General features: G+C 37.9%; 1 protein-coding gene across 10 annotated transcripts in view; it reads left to right on the top strand.

Annotated features, from left to right (window-relative positions):
- The window catches only part of TNRC6B (trinucleotide repeat containing adaptor 6B), a 194,224-nt gene that overhangs the window by 105,397 nt on the left and 66,626 nt on the right, over nucleotides 1-22,201 (top strand). For all 10 annotated transcript variants that reach the window (XM_031939131.1, XM_031939137.1, XM_031939129.1 and 7 more), the window contains one exon: nucleotides 17,313-17,400. In XM_031939131.1, the coding sequence (XP_031794991.1) occupies nucleotides 17,313-17,400 (88 nt within the window). The remainder of the gene's footprint in view (nucleotides 1-17,312; nucleotides 17,401-22,201) is intronic.

Here is a 22,201-nt window from a genome sequence, read left to right as displayed (position 1 = left end):
GGATTGTTTAATCCGTTCATATTTAAAGTTTTGAGTTAGGGTTATAGTTTCCTCCATCTGTCTTGAAAATTTTTTTCAAGATTTGTTCCTCTTTTCTACTGTTAACACAGTTTTGTTTTCCTTTACAATCTTTTTTTTTTTTTTTTTTTTAAGATGGCCCTATTTTCCCTTTTCCTTTTAAGGTTTTATTTATTCCTCTCTTCTGGTGTTAAATATTTCTTCCCCCTCTTTTTTTCCCCTTTCCCCTTCACTATCCTGTTCATTTTATTTTTAATTTCATTCTTGGGGCCCCTTTCCAAACAGGATTTCTCTTAATCTCTTCCACATTCATCTTCTCTTTATGTTTATTCTAGATGCTTATTATCTGATTCATGACCCTTTAATCATTTATTCTCTCTCCTCACCCAAACTCTCGAGGTGTCCATTGCAGGCTTTGTCCTCAGAGCTTGCCTCATGGACTTCTCCTTTCCATAGTGCTTCTCTCTCTCCACCATTTATTGGAAATGTCCAAAAGGACACTGCTTCAAGATCGGGCTCCTCTTCCTCCACCCCCTCCACTGACTGATTATACCCTTACTTGTTTACCTCTTTTTCTACTTTTACCTGAAATCTCCCTCTGTCTGTGTTCTTCCACTTCTCCATTGCCAGTTGCTCCTAGGGGCTCCAAGTCTCTGCCTCTCACTTCCTTTTAGAGGAGCTGCAAAGGCCCCAGGCTTTGTCCGATGGAAAGTCCTCATCTTTCTTTGTTCCTAATAGTAGGGGTCTTTGGAATCCTCTCCCACTTCCTAAGGAAGGCCTCCTTTCTCCCTTTTCTCCACAGCTTTTTAGTGTTTTTTCTCATTCCTGCTCACTTATACCCTGGCATACTCCTGCTTTTCTGAGACTACAGAGGTCACTCCCTCCCCATTTCTAACCCTTATTTTGATAGTACATTATTCTTTTCTGTCCCCTGGTTTTCCCCTATCCCCCATCCCTTTGTACTCTACCGTGTTATAATGTAGCCTCCTCATAGAAGCAGTGTTCACCTGTGAGCAGGTTCTATCCGCAGTGTGCTCTCCCCTCCCCCAAATCTGCTTCTACTACCCATCTAGAAAGAACTCTCAGTAGCCACTGTTGCTGTCTGCATTTATTCTCTCCTGCATTTCTGTTTTATGGGGTTGTTAAAAAGCAAATGATCTTTTCAGTTCTGGTTTTCTTTCTATAAAAGTGTTTCAAGTTCTTTATTATTGACTGCACATCTTTTTTCCTATGTGGTGAGCTCAGGTTTGCAGATTTGGTCACTGTGGACTTCATTGTGAGCTCTATTCATTGTTCTTTGGAATACATGATGCTCCTTTTTCTAGTGGATGCAGAACAGTTTTGCATTATTGCAGTTTCCTTTCTTTTCTTTCTGAAGGTCTTTCTACTGATGGCTTTAAGTGCTTGTTGTTTCTGAACCATTTGATTCAACCACCACGTGTCTTGGAGTTTGCACCATTAGGTTTTTTTGGCTTGTTTTCTGAAGATGTCTATGTCTGGACTCTACATTGGAATTTCATTTTCTGTGTTCAGAAGTTCTGGGCAGTTCTCATCTATTATTTCTTGAGTTTTTTTGTCCTGTTATGTTCTTCTGTGGGACCTGTGATCCTTAGATTGTCCTTGTGCAATCTTTAGGGTCTCTATGTTTTGCCTAATAAGCATGTTTTCTTTTTAATGTTACTGATTTTTGCTTGTTTTCTTTTAGGTTGTCTTTCACTTTTATGTATTATCTGCATTCCCAATCTTTTGCTCGCTCTCTTTCTTTCTGGCCATTACAGATTCAAATTTTTCTATTCTGCTCATTATTTTTTGTTGTTGTTGTTGTTGTTGTTGTTGTATGCAGTCATGAATTCCGGTCTCACAATTCTCATTTTTCTTTTAAACCTCCCAGTAATGATGATGTAATTCCCACGATCCTCTGTCTCATTAAATATTGGTTCATTTTATGGTATTTATTCACAGATGTTTGAATTCACTCACCCCAGAAGGGGAAAGAAAAGGACACCATTAACAAACTTTACTGTGACAGAATAGATAGGGTTCTTTTCATTACTTTCTTGGGAGAGAATTTGCATAATTATAGACTTATCTTCTCTAAAAATGGATTGTGCTGGCTTAGACAACATCCCACCTCCAGGAGTAATAATATATAGGGCCCCAACAACAGATAGATCTGAGCATCATCCTGTTTTCCAGGAGCAACACAAAATATAGGAAAACACGGTCCAAGAATGAAGGAAGACTAAATTGTGTGCCTAGTGAATTGGGAATGTGTAGTGGTTTCCGCCACACAGCACCACATCTATTTCCTGAATGTGTCCATCTCTTTGATCTTATTCTCGTTTTCTCCTCTCATGATCTGCTATTTCTGTTTCCTTCATGACCTGCTATTTCTACAAGCAAGGCACAGTAGAAAAGAAGGATGGGATGAGATCTACGAAAGGTATTAGTGATATTTCAGGAGCTTTATCCTTATGAGGGACACTGAAAGAATAAAGAAGGAACAAGCAAGGAGATGAAGGCCAAGTAATTTTCAAAAATTAAGTTCAAAGCAGTCTAGAAGAGAAGAGAAATAATGGACAAAGCAAAAGAAAAAAAATTTGAAATAGATGCAACAAAGGAATTAAAATAATATTGGAGGGGAACTGGAAAAGGATTTGCATCACTAACTTAACTGAGTGACAGCAGGCCCAAAGAAAGGAAGCCATAAGTAAATGGCAAAGTTTGACATTCCTGTAAATCTGGATACTTGGGCTGGGTGATTTGGACTTGGAGAGAGACCGTGGGAACAGGCCGGGAAGATTGTCAGGAAAACAGAATTCCTCCCAGGGGCTGCAGAGTGCTGATCTGAAACAGGTCAGAGGATGGAAATCAATTCTAAAGAAGTAAGTGGAGGAAAGCTCACACCTAACAGACAGAACTTGAAATACTAAGTTAAACAATCAAGCAAAGGCAGAGGGAGGAGCAAACAAAAGGTGGTGTTGGGGCAGGGGAGCAGAGGCTACTGCTTTGGGCCTGGGGCTAGGAAGACCAGAACCCCCAGTATATGAGTCACTCACCTCGCTCTTCAGCCTTCCGCCTGCTTGCCAGGATTACTGTGAGGAACATTTAGTAAGGCACTTTGCCATCATGTATAAAGCATCCGTTTGTGGGCACGTCCAAGGGTGATGATGATGACTGAAATGGCTGCGTCTGGGTGCGCATGGGAGGGTGGCGATCTCAGTTGTGGCTGGGCTCTTTTCTCCCGTCACAGCTTGGTCCTGTCACCGCCTTCTCTGCTCAAACCATGCCCCTCTTGGTTTTCACACAGCTAATGGCTAAGCTGGGCTCATGCAACCGTAGACTTCCCTACACTGACCTGCAGGAGAGTTCAGGAGCTGTGGTTTCCCAATGTGCACTCCCCAGATAGTTTGTACATTTTACCATTGCTTTGAATGGAATGTTCCATTCCTTTTTGCTTCGTTTTGTTGGTAATATACAGAAGGACCAATAATTTGGTAGGGATGGAGGAAAGGAGTTATTTTCTACCATGGTATTTCAGTGTAGTCATCAGTTATTATGATTAAAATTTTTGTTAACTCTGATGACAGTGAGAACAAGAAGGGAGAATGATCAGGTGGGAAGGATGTTAATCTGGATTTTGTGAATTTGGGTGGAAGGGAAAAGATGGCTTAATTTTCACTCTCCTCTAACTAAAATTAAGTGTGTCCTTTAATCATGAAAGTCCACAACCAGGATTCTAAGAGTAAGTGAGTAATCTTCACTCTGTCAAAGAGATCCGGGACTCCTGAAAAAGATGAAGAATCCCTGGACTGGTGGGAAGCTTCCTGGATTTGGAATTAGCTAAAGAAAGAAAAAAGGTCCAAGAAATACTTGATGTAGACATGCCCACAGCATAAATACCAGAGAAGACATGAGAAGAAGTTGTCACAGAGAGGAGGACTGGAGCTAGTCTTGAGAAGAATAATTTTTGGAGGGTTCAAGAAGAGTGCTGAGGGGAGAAAAGGCCTTGAGAATTTGTGGTTCACTTCAGAAACGGCTCTTTCAGTTGAGTGATGACCTTAGAAGCCACAGTTTTCCAGGGTAGATGAATAGGAGAGAAAGTAGAGGCAGTGTATCCACTGCCATGGGCAAATGGTTTTTGTTTTTAGGAATTTAGATGAGAAAAGGAGATGATAGTTTATTCATATGATAGGATGTAGTGAGGGTTTTTAAAGATGGGAGAGAGTTGAACAGCTTTGTGGGCAGCAGAAAAGGATCTGGTAAATCAAGAAAGAAGTTGAGAAAGAGGAGAAAATGGGAATAAGATCAAACAGGTAGAGACATCCAGGAGGAGGAGTCTGTTTTGTCAGTCAGATATAAAGACAGCCTGGGGAGAGGGTAGGTAGCTAGTGTAGAGAGTATGGCATTAGAGGGAGAGACTTGCTGTAAGATCTTGTTTGAGGGTTGATTTGTAGGAGACCCCATTGTAGCATATGACTTCCTCTCCTGTTTTGCAGCTCTTGGGTAGAAGCAAAGAAATGCAGGTGCTAATTCCTTAATTTGGGGCATGACCAATAATGTAGTAATTGGCTTTGCTTTTTTTTTTTTTTTTTTTAAATAAGGAAATTGTTTATTTGTATTTGAGAAGAGGAGGGGAAAAGACAAGACAGGTTATGTTTAACTAAAAAAAATTGACTTAAAGTTATGAATTATTATGACTAAGCTTGTCTTCATAGTTGAGAAAGTACACCTTCTCACCCTTCCATAGCAGAGGTCGAGAATTGTGAATGTGGAGTTTTTCATACATACTTTCAGTTATAGTCATTATATTAATTGGTCCTGTTCAACTGTTTGTCTTTCTTTTTAAAATTATGATTATTGTGAGGATAAGCATATTTGGCAGAAGGAAGAAAGATGTTTTTGAAAATATGATATAAAAACACAAGGTACTAATTAAAAATATTTTAGGAATAAATACAATCACCTCTATATATGTTAATTGAGCTTAGAGTAAGATTTGAATAGATTTAATTCTGAAGTATTTGATATGTTTTAAAAGTAGTTTGTCTTCTCTTATCATGTCATCTTAGTTCCTTAAAATATATATATTGTGGTTTTTCTTCTCCCTCTATTTCCCCAAAAGCCACATGTGTAATGATTATGCAGAGATTTCTATTCTTGAATTCTGCTTCTTCTCCCAGGAGCCTAGAGCTAGAATGGTAAAGGGCTTCCAAAAGCTTCTAGTCCAGCCTCCTTCCACTGCTTGGTTTTATTCCTCCTTGTACAGGGGATATGGGAGGAGAATATGAAATACTTTCAATTCGGGGCTCCCAGTCACAAAATCATAGACATTTAGAAAGGCATTCTGTGAGATTTTCTGGTTACAGTTTCCTCTTATAGGACTCATCAGGAAGGGAAAGTTGTTACACTCTTGCCATCCTCCCCTGTCAGAACAGATCGTAGAAAAATTTTGATCACTTAAGCTTTTAAAGGGTTTGGATTCTGAACCAACTGATTACTCCACAAAATTCCACATAGAATCCCAGACTTAGAATAGATTTCTTTACTCCCCAACAAAAATTCCTAGCCACATGGTCATTCAGTCCTCCATTGGAGAATTTGAAGTGCTGGGGATCCCACTACCCTGGCCCATAGTTTCCTCTTCTATAAAACGAAGGGGGTCCGACTTAACATCTTATGTCAAGGTATCCTATTGCACTCTTGAATGCCACCTGATGTTAGGAAGTTTGTTCTTATATTCTGCAGAAAATCACTCTTTGTACTTTTTCATGTAATAGTTCTAGTTCTGTCTTTTGGGTCCAAACTGGTATATCTCTTCTGCTAGATTGTAAATTCTAAGGCAAGCAAGGTCTTTGGATTATGTACATATCTCCCTCCAGGGTTTCTCAGAGGACTCCTGAATATAGCCAAATACTGTATATGTTTTGAAAATTAAACCAGAGAGGGTTGCACCAGGTAATCCTAGTGTCATCATTAGTAGCCAGGATTTACTAGATCTTGATCCAAAATCACTTCAACAGACTTATTAAACACCTTCTCCGTGGTCTGAGAACTGGGGGCCCAGCAGCTATTGCCATGGACGTAGACATCTAATGAGATGAAGGGGGAGCGAAAATAGAGAGAACATAAACATATTTCTCAGAGAGGGATAAATCTAGGAAAATTTCATAGGCATCTGACCAAAACTTGAAGAAAATGAGAGGGGGAATGGAAGAGGTGAAAGCATTTATTTTAGGCAATACTGTAATACTCTATATACTATATTTAGTATACTATACTATATATAATACTATAAGGAGATAGGAAATGACATATGAGCTCAGGAATGCTGGATCATGCATAAAAAAGGAGGAGGAAGACCATGAAAATGAGAGTGGACAGGTGATAGGTTTTTTTTAAAAAAGTAAATTTTTGAAATTTATACCCTGTTTTGTATACCCTGCATTTATTTCCCTCTTTATCTTTTATCCTTCTTCATATAACAATTTTTCTAAGAAAGACGGGAAGGAAGGAAAGGAAACTAGAAAGAAAAAAAAAAGTAAAAGTGATTAATAATTTTGAGTGTATTCAGTGTCTCACACATTCTTCCCCAGCCTTGTCCCCTTCCCAAAACTGAATGGGGGAAAGGGGAGGAGTTGTTTTATCAGGTTACAGTAGATATCCTTTCTAAATAACATTTTTAAAAGGAAGATGTGATGTGATTGTAGGTGCCAAATGTTGGGTTTGGTCATGTGAAGAATTCACAACGGCCATTCTCTTTGGCAACAGATAGTTTAGTTTTATTTAGGAGAAGGGGTTAGAGACAAAAATGAAAAAATACAATGGACACCAGTAGTAAACATGAAATAGGGTTGGGAAAGCATATAGCTAGCAAGGTTTTAGGTATGGTGGGGGTGGGGGGGGGGTGGATCAGAGAAGAGATACCATAATAGAGGACAGGAGAGACACCACCTAGTATGGGAAAGGGGGTGGTGAAGGGTAAGACATCACAAGGGACGCTTGTGGTGGGCTGTAAACCCCAAGCAGAGATTCAGCAAAGATGGAGTAAGCCATGGGCAGATTTATAGGGGAAATTAATCTCGGGGGTTTGATATAACTTGGATTTGTTTCTGTACCCAGCAAAGTGGAGTCACCCACAGGGTGGGGAAGAGGGTGGAATCACTGATTCCTATCAGTATCCTTCTCTGTTCTAGGGAGCAATTCCAACAGTATCTCATTCTTTCTTTGCCAACCACTCCCAGGACCTCAACTGTAGAATAATTTAGATGATTACAAAATATTTTTAATTCAATTTTTATTTTATTTCAGTTCTGAATTCTCTTTCTCCTCTTATCTATTAAATCCATTACAAATATAATCCTGCAAAACAAATTCTCTTATTAGCAGTCTCTCTTCCTCTTCTTCCCTCCCCCAACCAAAAAAAAAAAAAAAAAAGGAACTGCTTCGTTCTGTACTCTTGAATTCATCAGCATCATAGCATATTTCATCATTAATCCCCTCTGAAATTGTAGTTGGTCAATGTATTGATCAATTAAATAAGTCTTTTACAGTTGATTTTCGTTATATTTTTCTTATTATGTACAGTGTTCTGATTCTGCTCCCCTTCCCTCCTAGGAAGATAATATAAATCTTCCTAGGTTTTTCTGAAACCATCCCATAATTTTCTATTGAACATGTTCATATAACCCAGTTTGTTCAGCCAGTCTACATCTGATAGGGGTCACCATGTCAATTTTTTGCCATCACAAAAAGAGCTGCTATAAATATTTTTGTGCATATGAGTCCTTTTCTTCTTTGATCTTTTTGGGGTGTATACCTACTGCTAAGATCCAAAAGCAGGTAGAGTTTAATAGCTTGTAGAGCATAGTTCCAAAGTATTCTCTAGAATGGTTAGACCAGTTCACAATTCCACAGTAGCACATTAATGTCATATTTTTCTCACATTCACACTGACGTTTTTCATCTTTCTTTTCTAAATGTTGGAAAATTTGATAGTTATAAGATGGTACTTCAGAATTGTTTTTAATTTGTATTTCTCTAATTATTAATGATTTGAAGGATTTTTTTATAACATGGCTATTGTTTTGATTTCTTCCTCTGAAAACTACTCAAACACATCCCTTGGCCATTTGTCAGTTGTGTTTTTGAGAATTGAGACTTTTATCAGAGAAATTTAGTGCAAAATTTCCTCCGCATTTACCTACATACATCTCCTCCTCACCAATTTCGGCTGCCTTGTTTTTGTTAGTGTAAAAACTTTTTAATTTTTATGAAATCAAAATTATCTCTCTTACTAACTGAATCAATCTGTATGTGTATCTGTTGCTTGGTCATAAACTCTTTTCCTGTCTGTTGGTCTGACAGGTAATTTTTTCCATATTCCACTAATTTGCTCCCAGTGTCATCCTTTGTCTAAATAATGTACCCATTTTGAACTTATCTCAGTATACAATGTGTGATATTGATCTTTACCTTCTTTCTGCCAGAATGCTTTCCAGTTTTCATAGCAGTTTTTGTCAGATTGTGAGTTCAGCTTCAATAATTGGGAAGGAGCTCTTTGTGTTTATCCAACATCAGCATACTGTGCTCATTTACTTCTTCTCTGTATTGTTTACCTAATCTATTCCATTAATCTGCCATTATAGTTCTTATCCAGTATCAAATTGTTTTAATGATCCACCACTTTGTAATAATAAAATTTGAGATATTATGCTGGTAGTGCCCCTTCCTTCACATTTAAAAATCAAAAACAGTTTTCTTCATATTCTTGACATTTTGTTTCTCCAGATGAATTTTGTCACTAATTTTTCTAAATTTATAAAGCGATTCTTTAGTAGTTTGCTTGCTATAGCATTGAATAAGTAATTTATGTAATGTTGCATTTTTATTATATTGGTTTAGCCTGCCAATGGGCATTTAATATTTTCCCACTTATTTAGATCAATAGTAGATCAGTACTTACATCTTTGTGTGAAAAGCATTTGTTTTCAGGTTCATATAGTTTCTGTGTGTGTCCTGGCATTTGGTGAACTCCCAAGTATTTTATGTCATATTTTAAATGGAATTTCTCTTTCCGCCTCTTCTTGCTGGGTTCTGTTGGTAACATAGCCATGCTGATAATTTATTTGGATTTATTTTATATATCCTGCAACTTTGCTCAAGTTGTTAATTATCTGTATTAATTTTTAAGTTTACTCTCTAGGGTTCTCTTAGTAAGTTGTGCTATCATCTGCAAAAAGTGATAGTTTTCTTTCTTCTTTGTCTGTGTTTATTCCTTCAATATCTTTTTCTTTCTTGTTCTTGTTCTATAGCTAGCATTTCTAGTTTGATGTTGAATAATAATGGTGATAATAGCTTTCTTCATACCAATCACATTGGAAAGGCATTACAGATGATGCTCTTGATTTTGGATAGATGCTACTTATTTTAAGGAAAGCTCTATTTCTGTGCTTTCTAGTGTTTTGTTGTGTTGTTTTGTTTTGTTTTGTTTTTTGGTAACAAAAATACATATTGTATTATGTCCAAATGTATTATATTGGTTTTGTAACTGGTATGGTTAATTATCCATACATGTATATAATTATAGTTTTATATGTTTAATTATTCTTATTATACTTTTCCTAATATTGAATTAATCCTGTATTCTAGTTTATTATAAATCCAGCCTATTAGAGAATATGTTCTTTGTGATATATTGCTATATATCCCTTACTAATATTTTACTTTAAAATTTTGCACCAATATTTAACGGAAATTGGCCTATATATTTTTTTCCTTCTATTTTGTTTCTCCCTATGTTTGGGGATCAAAACTATATTTGTGCCATAGAAGAAATTTAATAGGACCCCCCCTTTCCCCTGTTTTTTCAAACAGTTTCAAACAAAAATGGTATTAAAATTGATGGGTGTAATTCTGTTGTGAATCCATCTGGCCTTTAGGGTTTTGGGGGGGGGGGTGGGATAAGGGGAGAGAGTTCATTTATGGCTTGTATTTCTTTTTCTAAGATAGTCAGAAAATTCTATTTTCTGTTCTCTTAATCTAGTCAATTTATATTATTCATCCATTTCATTTAGATTGTTCATTTCTTTTAGGCATATAGTTGGGCAAAACAGCTGCTAATTGCAGGTATTCTTCATAAGTCGTCAGTTTTTCTTCTTCATTATTTTTACACTGGTAACTTGGTTTCCTCTTTCAATCAAATCAGATAATGGCTTATCTGTTTTATTGCTTCATTGCTTTTTTAAAATCACTTTTATTGACATTGTTTTGTTCATCTCTCCATTGGTTTTCAGGATTTCTGTTTTCAAATTTAATTTTAATTGTTTAATTGAAGGACTTTATTGTATTGGTTTTAAGTTGCATGCCCAATTCATTGATCTGCACTCTCTTTTGTTGTGAAAACATTTAGAAAGAGAATTTTTCCCTTAAGTAGTACTTTTCATTGCAATTCACACATTTTAGTATGTTGTCTTTATTATTTTTAATACAATTCTTGATTGTTTCTATAGTTTGATCTTCAACCCCCTCCTTTATTAGGATCAAATGGTTTAGTTTTCAATTTTTTTTTTAATGCAAAATACTCTTTCCCACCAGATTTTTGCAGACTAAAATGATCTACCTTACATTTTCTTGTTTGGGTTACAGTTCATTCTTGAATGCACTCAAATACATTGCAATCTGTAGATTTGCTGAGTTTCTTGGGACACTGAGATATGCTTGAGTTTATATGGTCAGCAGTTATTGGAGCCCTATAGTCCATGCAGATTTGTGAGGTAGAGATTAGGATAATCCAGTTTGACTACATTTATATTTTGTAAACAATGCTTTAAGATCATTCAGTAAATTTGATTCAGCACTGTGAAGTTTGCTTTTCATTGGCAATTTTGAAAAAAAATTTGGTTTATCCAGAGGTTGCTGTTAAATGGTTGCAGGACTTGATAATTTTTGCTGAATCAACTCAAAATTGGCTTAATCATCTATCCATTTCTCAGAGAGAGCTCAACTAGCATGCATTTCCAATGGTTTAAGCCCTGGTTACCAGATAGTACCAATTTTCTGTTATTACATAAAATAGAGAAGGTAGTCTATGTTCTGTTTAATCTAGAATGGTAACCTCTATAATATGACATAAAAACATAAGGTACTAATACATATTTCCACCGTATGGAAAATACATATATAATATAAACAGAAAATATATTCAGGAATAAATACAATACAATATTTATTTAGGAATAAATACAATACAATCACCTCTATAAGTTAATTGAGCTTAGAGTAAGATTTGAATAGATTTAATTCTGAAATATTTGATATGTTTTAAAAGTAGTTCGTCTTCTCTTATCATAAGTTATCTTAGTTCCTTACATTAACTAGGGGGGATTGGGAACCACAAAGAAAGGAATCTTTCCCGCATCAAGTATACTGCTTTTTTGTCATTTTTACCCAAAACAAGTATGTAGAGCACCATTCATTATTTAAGTGGCTTTATTTGTTATCATTCCATAGCCTAGTTATGTTTCTAAATCTCATTTCCCTGTGAGCTTTAAATCCTATGAAATCATAGTCCAGAGTCATTTCTAAATTTTACAAATCAAATTAATTCAAGTCCCAGCAGGTTGGTTGGGACGGATTTTCCTGTATCTGCTCTCCCTGTGATCCGGCCGACCCTGTGGGTCCCCACACCAGTGTGGAGAGGAGCTGTTGTTCCCCTTCCATGGGAGGCTCCGCCTCCTCCCCTCCACTTCCTACTTCCTTCAGATTTTAGCTCCGCCTTCAGAAGTCTCTCCTGATCTCTCTCCAGACGGCCTTCCTCCTCCATCTGCAGGTAAAACCCCTGGGTCTTCTCCAGGAAGCCTTCCTAACACCTGCTGACCCTGCCTCCTAGCTTTCTTCCTGTGTCTCTTCTCTCTGGACTCTCTGTGCATGAAAGATCCCACTTCTCTCCTTGGTCAGAGTTTAGGATTGTTTTATATCTTTGTATTTGTGTCCAGTTCTTGACCCATGATGGGCATCTAATAAATGGACTTACAGACTTAATAGACATCTCTAGGCCTGTACTGTCGTGGAGGTCAGGGGCAGGATAGAGGGAAATGCGGGAGAAGGAGGGAGGAGACATTTATTGGCTGTCTCCTCCATGCCGGGCGCTGGGGTCAGGCTTAGGGCTCCCTGTCCAGCCGCCCTCAAGACACAAGTGATTATCCTTTCCAATGTTGAGCCACGTCCTTCTACTGACAAGAGTCAAACGGGAATCGTGGACTGGGGGTGACTTGGCTCTGTTCACAACACGGCTGCTTGTATGTTCTCTCATAGCCTCAGTTTCCCTCCTCTGGGAAATGGGAGTGTCAAAACTGTGCTCCTGGTAAGGAAAGAAAAGCTCCATGGGCCCTAATGGTGATGGATAAGTGAGAGGAGGGAGGGTTTTACATCTGGACACACTGTCGCACTTTTAGGGAAATCTCATTTGATTGGTGTTGATGCCTTCCCCCCTTCCCTCACCCCCCCCCCCCCCCCATGGGATATACATAGACAGATAGCCAGAGAAAGACAGAGCTTAAGGGTTTGGGAGACCGGTAAGCCCCTCCTCCAATTTGACGAATCATCTGCCCATGAAAGTCAGCCCTCATTTGGGGTCCTTTAGCTTCTTCTAGCTGTTGCCTGCATAGTCTTTGAGAATCCAGGCTTACTTTCCCACTGGGATGTGGGCTCAGAGTAAAACTTCTGTGGAGATTTATTTAGAGAGAACTACTAAAGAAAAAAGTCATTTACTTCTCCAGCCACATTAATGGTTTGGATTATAGGAAAACCAACAAAAACAAACCCAGACAGCTGGGAAAGCCTGGGCAGGAGAGGAGGCACACTTGTCTCCTGGAAATAAATCTTTTGGAAGGCACATGAATTAAGGGGCTTCTTCTTTCTTTATTACCAAGAAGAATGTTTGAATGGAAAAGGGACTGTTGTGTAAGAATGTGTTCTCTGAAGTCTTAATGCTCTTAAAGTTTACAAAATGTTGAAACAGGAAATATTTGCTGTAACAGCAGCACATTGATTTGTGCTTCACTTTTAAAAGCGGTTTCATCAAGATACTGGAGTAAATAGCAACAGTGAGGAGAAGGGGGGCAATGGGACCTGGCCTCTGAGCCAAAGGAAAGGGCCTAATGTGGTAGGCCTGAGGTGGGGCAGGCTTTCTACCTTTCCTTGAGTTGAGTCCATTTTCATAAGTTACTAAAGTTTTAAACAGAACCTAAAGCACTTGGACTATCTTATATATGCATGTGTATAATATGTATATGTATAATTTAAAATGTATATATAATAACATCATATATGCGATAAGTAACATTTATTAGGGTACTTTATAATTTTCAAATCACTTCTAAGACTAATATCATGTGTGTGTGTGATTCATTTGATTCCTTACAAAGGAATCCTTATGGCAGTTCTGAAACCTAGGAGATGATGGTTGTAGCCATTTTACAGATGAGGAGACAAAAAGTAACATGCCCTTGGTCTTGTGCTAGTAAGTGTCAAAGCTAGCTTGGAACTCGGCTTCACTGACTCCAAGTCTAGTCCTAGCACCACATCCATTATTCTGCCATGTAGCACATGGACATTTTAATCTGTTTTTTGTGAAGCATTCAGGGTCAAGTGTCAAATGTCTGGAGATGAATTTGAACTCGGGCCTTCCTGACAGTAGGCTCAGTGTTCAACCTATTGTGCTACCCAGAAGTTTCCCATGTACATTTAACCCGCAGGATTTCGTTCTGATGAATCCTATAGCATATGCAGGAAATATAGAGCTGAGGATTTGTTGATGGGGAAGTTTCATTTGCTTTCTTTGTGTAGGATAAGGAATCTCAGAGACCCATTTGTACCATGTAACTCCCTTACGGATGAGGAAGCCAAGGCTAGCATCCCTCAGCTGAGGCTGGAACCTTTGATAGGGTCGTGTGCATGTCAGATGAAATGCCAGGGTAGCAGGCAGGGAATCCGCACTTGATGCTTTGTCTCAGCTCCAGGTGATCTTTGAGATTCGTGAAAGGGGAAGAAAGGCAACAGTTTCTAAAGAGGGAAAGTGGTGGCTCTGTGAGCCTCAGTGTCCCCTCTCTAAAATGAAGGAGTCTGTCTCCATCTCCTGGAAGCTTCCTCCAAGTCTGCACAACAGTAAACTTGACTTTGGTTCCTGGAAGAATTCTAGGATATTTTATTAAAAGGCACTTTTAAAAAAATATATTTTAGTCTTTCTCTGAAGTAAAGACACAGGATACCCATGACAAAGAATGTGTTTTGTGAAGTATAAAAAGTTTGAGAAGTGTAGATTGATTCTGTGTAATTTATCATTTTATTTATACAGCTAGCATATAATTAATAAAAGGGATCATTGACAATTTGGAATGCCAAAGACTTTCTGGAGCCCTTGGCTCCAGAATTACATGCCCTTGGAAGAGTGGGTGTCCCTGAGGGTGGCAATTGCTTCTGATCCATTCTGATTAGTTAATGAGAGTGACATAATGAGAGGTAGAGCTATTCTTACGAGGGGCTGAGGGCTATGACTTGATTAGGTTATTTTTCCATAATTCGCCTTAGACTAAATTCTTTATGAACTTTTCTAATTGAATGGGACAATAATTCCACCCAGATAAGATGATCTAGATGGGGTGAAGTTTTGGGAAAAGTCAACGATGTTTCCAATAATAATCTCACTGTCATCTGTCCTGTCCCTATCATATCTGGATTATTGAATTGTGCTCTGGCTTCAAAATTTTGGAACGCACATTGATGAGCTGACCAATGTCCCTTGGACAAATAAATAGACTAACCTGAAAGGCATAACTAACTAGCTACTGATGTTAATAGTGTGTTATGAATGCTCATAATTTTAATATACAAGGAACATTTTAGTTTCTTAGGAAAGATAGAAAAATGTCCATATTGGCTTTGCATGATTATCGTCAGGCTGTGAAGAACTCAATGGAAAGTGTTTCATTTTCATATAACTAGGAGAAAAATACAGCACTTTAATTGTAAAAAATACATATTTAAGCAGCTACTTGTGCTTTCACCCGTATGATTTCATAAATCAGCTTGTTTGGCTGATAATCTTTCAGTAGTGTGAAATGCCTCCAGAGTGTGCCCAGGAAGATCCACTGAAGTAATTGAGAGTTGGCTTACCAATGTAGACAACTCAGCAGAAACATTGGCTTGTGAACTTGGCCCTACTACATAAAATTACTAGGATGTGAAGACATTTTAAAGAAGGAGAGTTGGGTTTAATAGGAGGAAAAATATTCTCAGAATATTTCCAGCAAGAATTGGGTAAGAAGGTCTTTGAGCAAGTGTTTAAATGGCCAGTAGAGGATTCATTACATAAGGATTAGAAGAGGGGGCCTCTGAGGCTGATTTCTGGTGGTAGAGGGTCTCTATGATGCTACACCTTTGGGTGACACAGGAGAGTGTGAAAAGTTGGTGAAATGGTTAGTAAACCAGAATTTTGAAGGTTTTGACCAAGCTTAAGCCCCTGAGCTACTTGGAGCAAACCATGAAACTTGCCCAGCTTCTTCCTCCTGTGGAAAAGGGGAGAAAGAACTGGGTGATCTCTGAAGTCTCTTCCAACTCAGTAATTCTCTTATGAATGTACCCATCAACCATCTCTTAGTGTGGTCTTATTCGTAAGCCTGGAAAATACTGTCATGGAGACTGATTCATTTTTTCATCCAAATGAATAGCAGTGTAACATTGTGGAAAGAAACCTGATTTAGGTTTTAGAGAGCTGCATTTGCACCTGGATGTGCTGCCACTGTGGCCCCAGTTTCCTCTTGAGTAGAAAGAGGTGATTTGAACTCAGTAATTTCTGTGGCCACTTTCAGTTCCAAATGTTAATCCCACACAGAAATACTCGGCATCATCAGGATATATTTTAAATTCCATATTTGTTTTCTTTGCAAGTCATACTGGTGATTGTCTTATCAAATTACTCTTTTAAAAGCTATTTTTTCAAAGCCATTCCCCAGTTGATTACATGGTCAGAAGAACAGACTGTTGTCAAAAGAAGAATCACAAACTCTTAAAAACCATATGAAAGGATCCACCTCAAAATTGGGAATAAGAGAAAGGCAGTTCAGAATGTCTCTTTAAGTTGTATGGAGACAAGCACCCTCATGCACTGTTGGTGGAGCTGTGAATTTGTATGATGATTCTGGAATTACACAGATGAACTGAATATACAGCATCCATATCCAGAAATTGCACTACTCCTTCAAGGAGGACGCAGTGACAGAAAGTCCTGTATCCCGGGATATTTATAGCAGCACTTTTTAGTGGTAGCCAAGAACTGGGGGGGAGGGGGGCGTAGAAGTTCATTGATTGGAAAATAGCTAAATGAATCATAGTATGTTAATGAGCTAAAAAATTACTTATATTTTGTAAGGAACAACAAAACGATGTCAAGACTCAGGTATATGATGTAAACAAATCTAGGAATACACTATACACAATGACTGTGACAATGTAATTAGAAAGAATTCAGGATTATAAAACAAATGACCAGTAAAACCTATCTGAGTGTTGGAAAATTATAAAGAAAACTCAGCCTAAAGAAGAGATAAGGAGAAGACATCTCTCCTTTCTCCTTTGCAGAAATGGGGGTCCATGAATATGGAATATTGCATACAGTGTCTGCTTCCCCACCCCTCAGGATATTGGCTTTACAAAATTATTTTTTTCTCTCTCTTTTTCTTTCTTTTCTTTTCTTTTCTTTTCTTTTTTTAAAATTTCTTTGTTAGTGGGGTGTGTTTTGCAAGGTGAAATCTAAGCAAAACAAAAAGTCAATAAGCATCTATTTAAGACATTATCGTATATTCTTTATGAGTGAGTTATATTTAGATGAGAGCATGGACCTGGTACAGAGTCCAATAGCCACAGGTCGAGTCCCTGTTCAGTTAATTAGGATCTGTATGATGTTGTATATAACTTTCACTTTCATTGACCTTAGTTTCTTTATCCCTAAAGTTAGACATTTAGGCTGAGGATTTTTTGAGGTTTTTTTCCCTTCTTTAAAACCTAAAAATTTGGTCTTAATTTAAGGATGAGTAGCTAAAAGTTTTGATTTGCTCATGCATTGATTTTCTTGAACATATGTTACACACTTCAGAAATACACCTATAAAGATGATAATATGATTACTACCATGCTTAATTAATGTGAATTTCTTTATCGTGGTTCTGTAATGCTCATAGTTGTCACAGATGTGTCTTTGGGGATTGCTCATGTGAAATACTGTTTTATTTTGACAGAGAGAAGGAGCAAGAAAGGGAAGAACAGTTAATGGAAGACAAGAAAAGGAAGAAAGAGGATAAAAAGAAGAAAGAAGCTGCTCAGAAGGTAAGTCTAACAAGTTAAATTTTTACCTTTTCACAGGAGTTCTATGTAAAACTACATGGAATAGGGGGCTTCTTGGATCAGTATTAGTGTTCAGTGGTAACATTACTATGTGACTAAAAAATCCCTTCCATGAAGTTGTGAAACCACATAGAGTTTAACTGAGTAGCCACTTGAGATTCAAATTCAGTGGCAGGCTGGGGAGGAATCAAACTAATTATCCCCTGTAATGATGTTTTTGTTTATGGAATCAATTAGCATTAGACAGTTTTTCTTCTGCATTTGACATAAACATTTCTGAGGCTTTACTTTTCTTAAAGAAAGGTTTTTGTTTGTCATTAAGTAGTTTTAAGATATCTTAGTTCCCAAAATTCAGTTAACATATTAAAAGAAACAAGTTATTGGTTTCCCCAAAGAGACTGTTAGAACATTTGCATATTTAAAAAACCTTTTATACTCTGCCCCCCTTTTTGAAACCCATAAGGGTATTAAATACTGTCCTGAGTCTATTCTGATGCTCTTTTGGGACAGTAGCTATTCCTCTTATGCACTTGAGTTCCTTTTGTTATGTCAGTGACTCAACCTTGGCAGGTGGTCATAGGGATCTTCCACATCCTCAGCTGTGCTCTGTAGGGAAGGCTGCTGTGTTGGATATGACGGTGAATGTCGACCAAAATCTAAGTGAGAAAATAGGAGCAGCGGTAGAAACGAGTATATCTGTCTCCAAAGAGATTCTCTGGGGATGGAGCTGTTGGCTGGGGCTTGGATCTGGCTGAAGGACTTTTTAGCCATTTGTGTGATTATTTATGGTAAGATCTGGTAAGCTTCCCTGGCCTTTCCCGACTCCTTGGGGTTAATGAGATCGTCATATACATAAAGTACCTTTGTAAAATTGTATAAAAACTTGTAGTTTTTATTATAATAATGATTAATCTCCTTAGGTCTCCATTTGGGGAATAGTGATATTATTTCTACTGGACAGAGCCAGTCTGGTGGTACAGTAGATAGAATAACGGGTCCAACATCAGGGGGACCCCGAGTTCAAATATGACAATAACTGTGTGATCCTAGGCAAGTCACTTCACCCTTTGTCTCAGTTTCCTCATCTGTAAAATGGAGAAGGAAATAGCCAACCATTCCAGTGCCTTTGCCAAGAAAACCCCAAAAGGGGCCACAAAGAGTGTAGGACATGACTAAGCAACCACCACAAAATGATTTCTCCTGCTGCCATATGGTGGTTGTGAGGAAATTGTTTGAAATTCCTGTTAGAGGAAAAAGTTTCTATTTTCTCATGAGCATCTGCCATCCCTGGCAGTCTAGAGCTCACTCCAAGTCACCTTTCTTCTGTTGGTATGCTTCTGTTTGTTCCTTGACTCCTTCCCCTGCTTTAGAAATGTTCTGAAGAAGCAAGGTTGATTTGGGACAGGTTTCATCTTTGGAAGAAGAATATTTTGTTCCTTTATTATTTTCCACCTGAAGAATTTTGGCAGCAGCAGGGGACAACTTTGAAAAGAATATCTAATGGAAGCTAATTGTCCTGAAAGTCCTTGGGTTAGGTGAACATTGACTTGATTGACCAAAACTCTTAGTAGTCTTTCCAAAAGGCTAGGGGCAAAATTCATCTGAGGTAAGCTATAACATACAGATAAATGAAATATGCTACATTACTTTACATCCTCCCATCTTTAGTGAAGAATATTCTGTTTTAGCTAAACTAAAGTTGCCAGGACTTTATTTGACCCTTTTTGAGGAGAAATTTTACTAAAATTTATTATGAAGATCAAGATGGTAGATTGAGAAGTATGAGACATTTTCTCTAAAGCCCACTACCCAGAATTATGGAGAATTGTGTGTCAGAGGTAGAATGGTTATAGTTGTTTTTATAGGCCGGGAAACCAGGAAATCCAACAAGGTAACAGCTTTGTGAAACAGTGGAAAATATTAAGGCTGGGCCCTCACTCAGTACCCTTCCCTTCATGCTCAGACACAGTTCCTGATCCACTCAGCATTTTTTACCCCTGCCCTCGTTCTACCAATCTCTTATTCCAAGGTTGGTGCCAGACCCTAATTCTGCCTAGCCACTTGCAGAGAAGAGAGAAATATGGGAGGAAAAGACTGTTTTGGAAGGGAGGGAACAAGGATTCGGCCCAGGGTGCCCTCTCAGTTGGGCATCCCCAAAGTAGTGCCAGAAACTCTATTCAGAAAGCCTTCCCCTCAGGCCTACAAGAAGCAGTAGAGAAGTCAGCCAGAGAATTAAACAGCTAAGGGAACTTGGGCAAGGCTCCATTTTGTGGGCTGCACTAGGTCTTAAGGAAAGGAGTTTCCAGTAAAAGCCAATAGAAAGGGGAAGAGACTTTGAGATTCAGTCCTACAGGCAAACCTACCATCTAAGAAGAAGGGGTCAGAAAATGGGCACAGGAAAGTTGAGAGACTAAACACTCAAACCACTGAACATTACAGGAGGAAGAAAATTCAGCTTAAAAATAAAGCCTGTAGTATAAGCTGATAAGTGAAGACTGTTTAAAATATACAAATAATCAATTGCAAGCATGTCTAAATAAATATTGCAAGACAAAGGGAACCGAACTCAACACGTGATGAAACCCAGAGTCCTTTAGATTCCTACCATTGCTGCAAGATATTCCAAAATGGTTCAATGGAATTTAGAGAAGTGACAGCAGAAATACTTAGCGAAATAGAAAAGCTTGAATCCATGAGAGCCAGTCTCCTCTAAAAAGTGAAAGAGAGTAGCCTGGGGACCCCGGGATCCAGAGAAGTGAAGGATGGTCTGGAAGAAGAGCGAAAAGCAACATGGAGAGAAACCGTGACTTCTGAGCAAAACATAATTTTGAGGCCTCAGAACTGGAAGGTCTTGGAGGTCCCAGAGGAATGGATAGGAGGCCTCAATGACAGAAGTAATGGAACGGACATGCCCACCACTTCTGTAGACAGAAAACCAAGCTTCTCTCCAGAAAAGCCACAGACCATGGCAGGCACAAAAACAAACACTCTTGCTTCTAGGTTCAGAGTGGTTACATTTCATTACTACAATGACAAACAAGCAATTCGTTGGAAAGGAAAGGATGCTACCCAACTTGATATACCTTACAAAACTCGGCCTAATTATCAATGAAAACAATACACATTCTGTGAAAGAGAAGTATCTGAATCACTCTTTCATACAAGAAAGGAAGGGAGAGAGAGGGGCAGAGAAGGAGAGAGAAGAAATTGCAAACAGGTTATTCAACTTACAAATAACCCAAACAAGAAAAATACAAGAAAGGTAACTAAAGATTACTTTAAAGGTTAAAGGTAACTAAAATATCAGAGCAGAAGTAATGACACAAATGACTCCATTTTAGTAGGTTATTTTCTGCCTCTTCCTAGTTTTTTCTTTGAATAAGTCTAAGTACCATGAAGTATGATATCTTCCCAGGAAAACTTGGAAGCCATGAGGTCAGCTCAAACTGAAACACGGTACAAGGATCCATCAGGGCTGCATATCAACTTATTTTTAAACATCCTGTTACGTGGGGATGGGGGGGGGGGTTGGGGGGAGCACCTGTTCTAGAGGATAAAGGTGAAAGCAGAACTTAAAGAAATGAGACCAAGGGACGCCATAGTTGGAGCAGGCCTAGTATGCCATGAACTTCAATCTCAGGTGAACAGAAAAAGAAGTTGAGTTTATAACATCTCAGAAAAAAATAAGTGAGCTCTAACTCCCATAGAGAAAAATATAAAACCATCTGGATGTACTATCAAATTCTATCAAACACTGAAAGAACAGTTAATATCAGTATTACATGAACTGTTTGCAAAAATTAGGAAAAGAAGTAATTCAATCAGTTTTTTTGTCTGATATGATTTTGAGACCTAAACTAGGGAGAAATCTGTTATGGCCACTATTTGGTAGAATGCTACAGATGTGTTAGGGATTGAATAAGATGAGAAAAGGAAATTTCTCATGTGCATAAGCAAAAAAAGCACTTTTAGCTGATATCTACTTAAAGAAACTCGAGAGAGTCAACTAAGAACTAATTGAAATAATCAGTACCTTCTGCACTGTAGCACAATATAAAATAAATCCACACAGATAATTAACCTTTTTGTCTATTACCAACACAGCCTAGAAGAGGAAGAGAGAATGAAAGAAACAGAGAGATTGAGAATAACTGCAGAATGGATAAAATGTATGGAAGACTGCTACCATATACCTAACAGAATTATACAGCTATAACTACAAAGCATTCTTTAAGTAAAATTAGACTTAGAAAGATGGAGAGAATAATTGCTAATGGTTGAGTCATGGCAATATAATAAAAATCCCAATTCATCCTCAGTTTATTTACTCCTTTTGTGACATACCACTTAGGCTACCAAAGAATTATGTTATAGTTAGGGAAAATAACAACATTAATCTGGAGGAATAAAATGTTAAAAGTCTTCAGAGATAATGAAGAAAGGTATGGGGAAGAACATTTTAAAGCCTTAATCAGTAAAACTATTCAGTGTGGGGAAGAGATTAGAGAAATCATTCAGTTATGCAGTATTCTCACTTACAGGAAAGGCACACAATTTGCAGAAGCAAACATACATGGTAGCATTATGTTTGATAAATCCAAAGATCCAAGCTACTTTGACAAGGTCTCATGATGTGACAAAAAATGCTGTAAAAAAAAAATTAGAAGCCAGCCTCGCAGAAATTTTAAGTATGGACAAACATCTCACTACATATACTGAGATAAATTCCAAATGATTACATGACTCAGTATGAATCATAAATTAGAACAAAGAAGAGATCACA

Source organism: Sarcophilus harrisii, chromosome 5 (genome assembly GCF_902635505.1).
Source record: "Sarcophilus harrisii chromosome 5, mSarHar1.11, whole genome shotgun sequence".
Classification (NCBI taxonomy): domain Eukaryota; kingdom Metazoa; phylum Chordata; class Mammalia; order Dasyuromorphia; family Dasyuridae; genus Sarcophilus; species Sarcophilus harrisii.
This window is presented reverse-complemented; position numbering and strand designations above follow the sequence as displayed.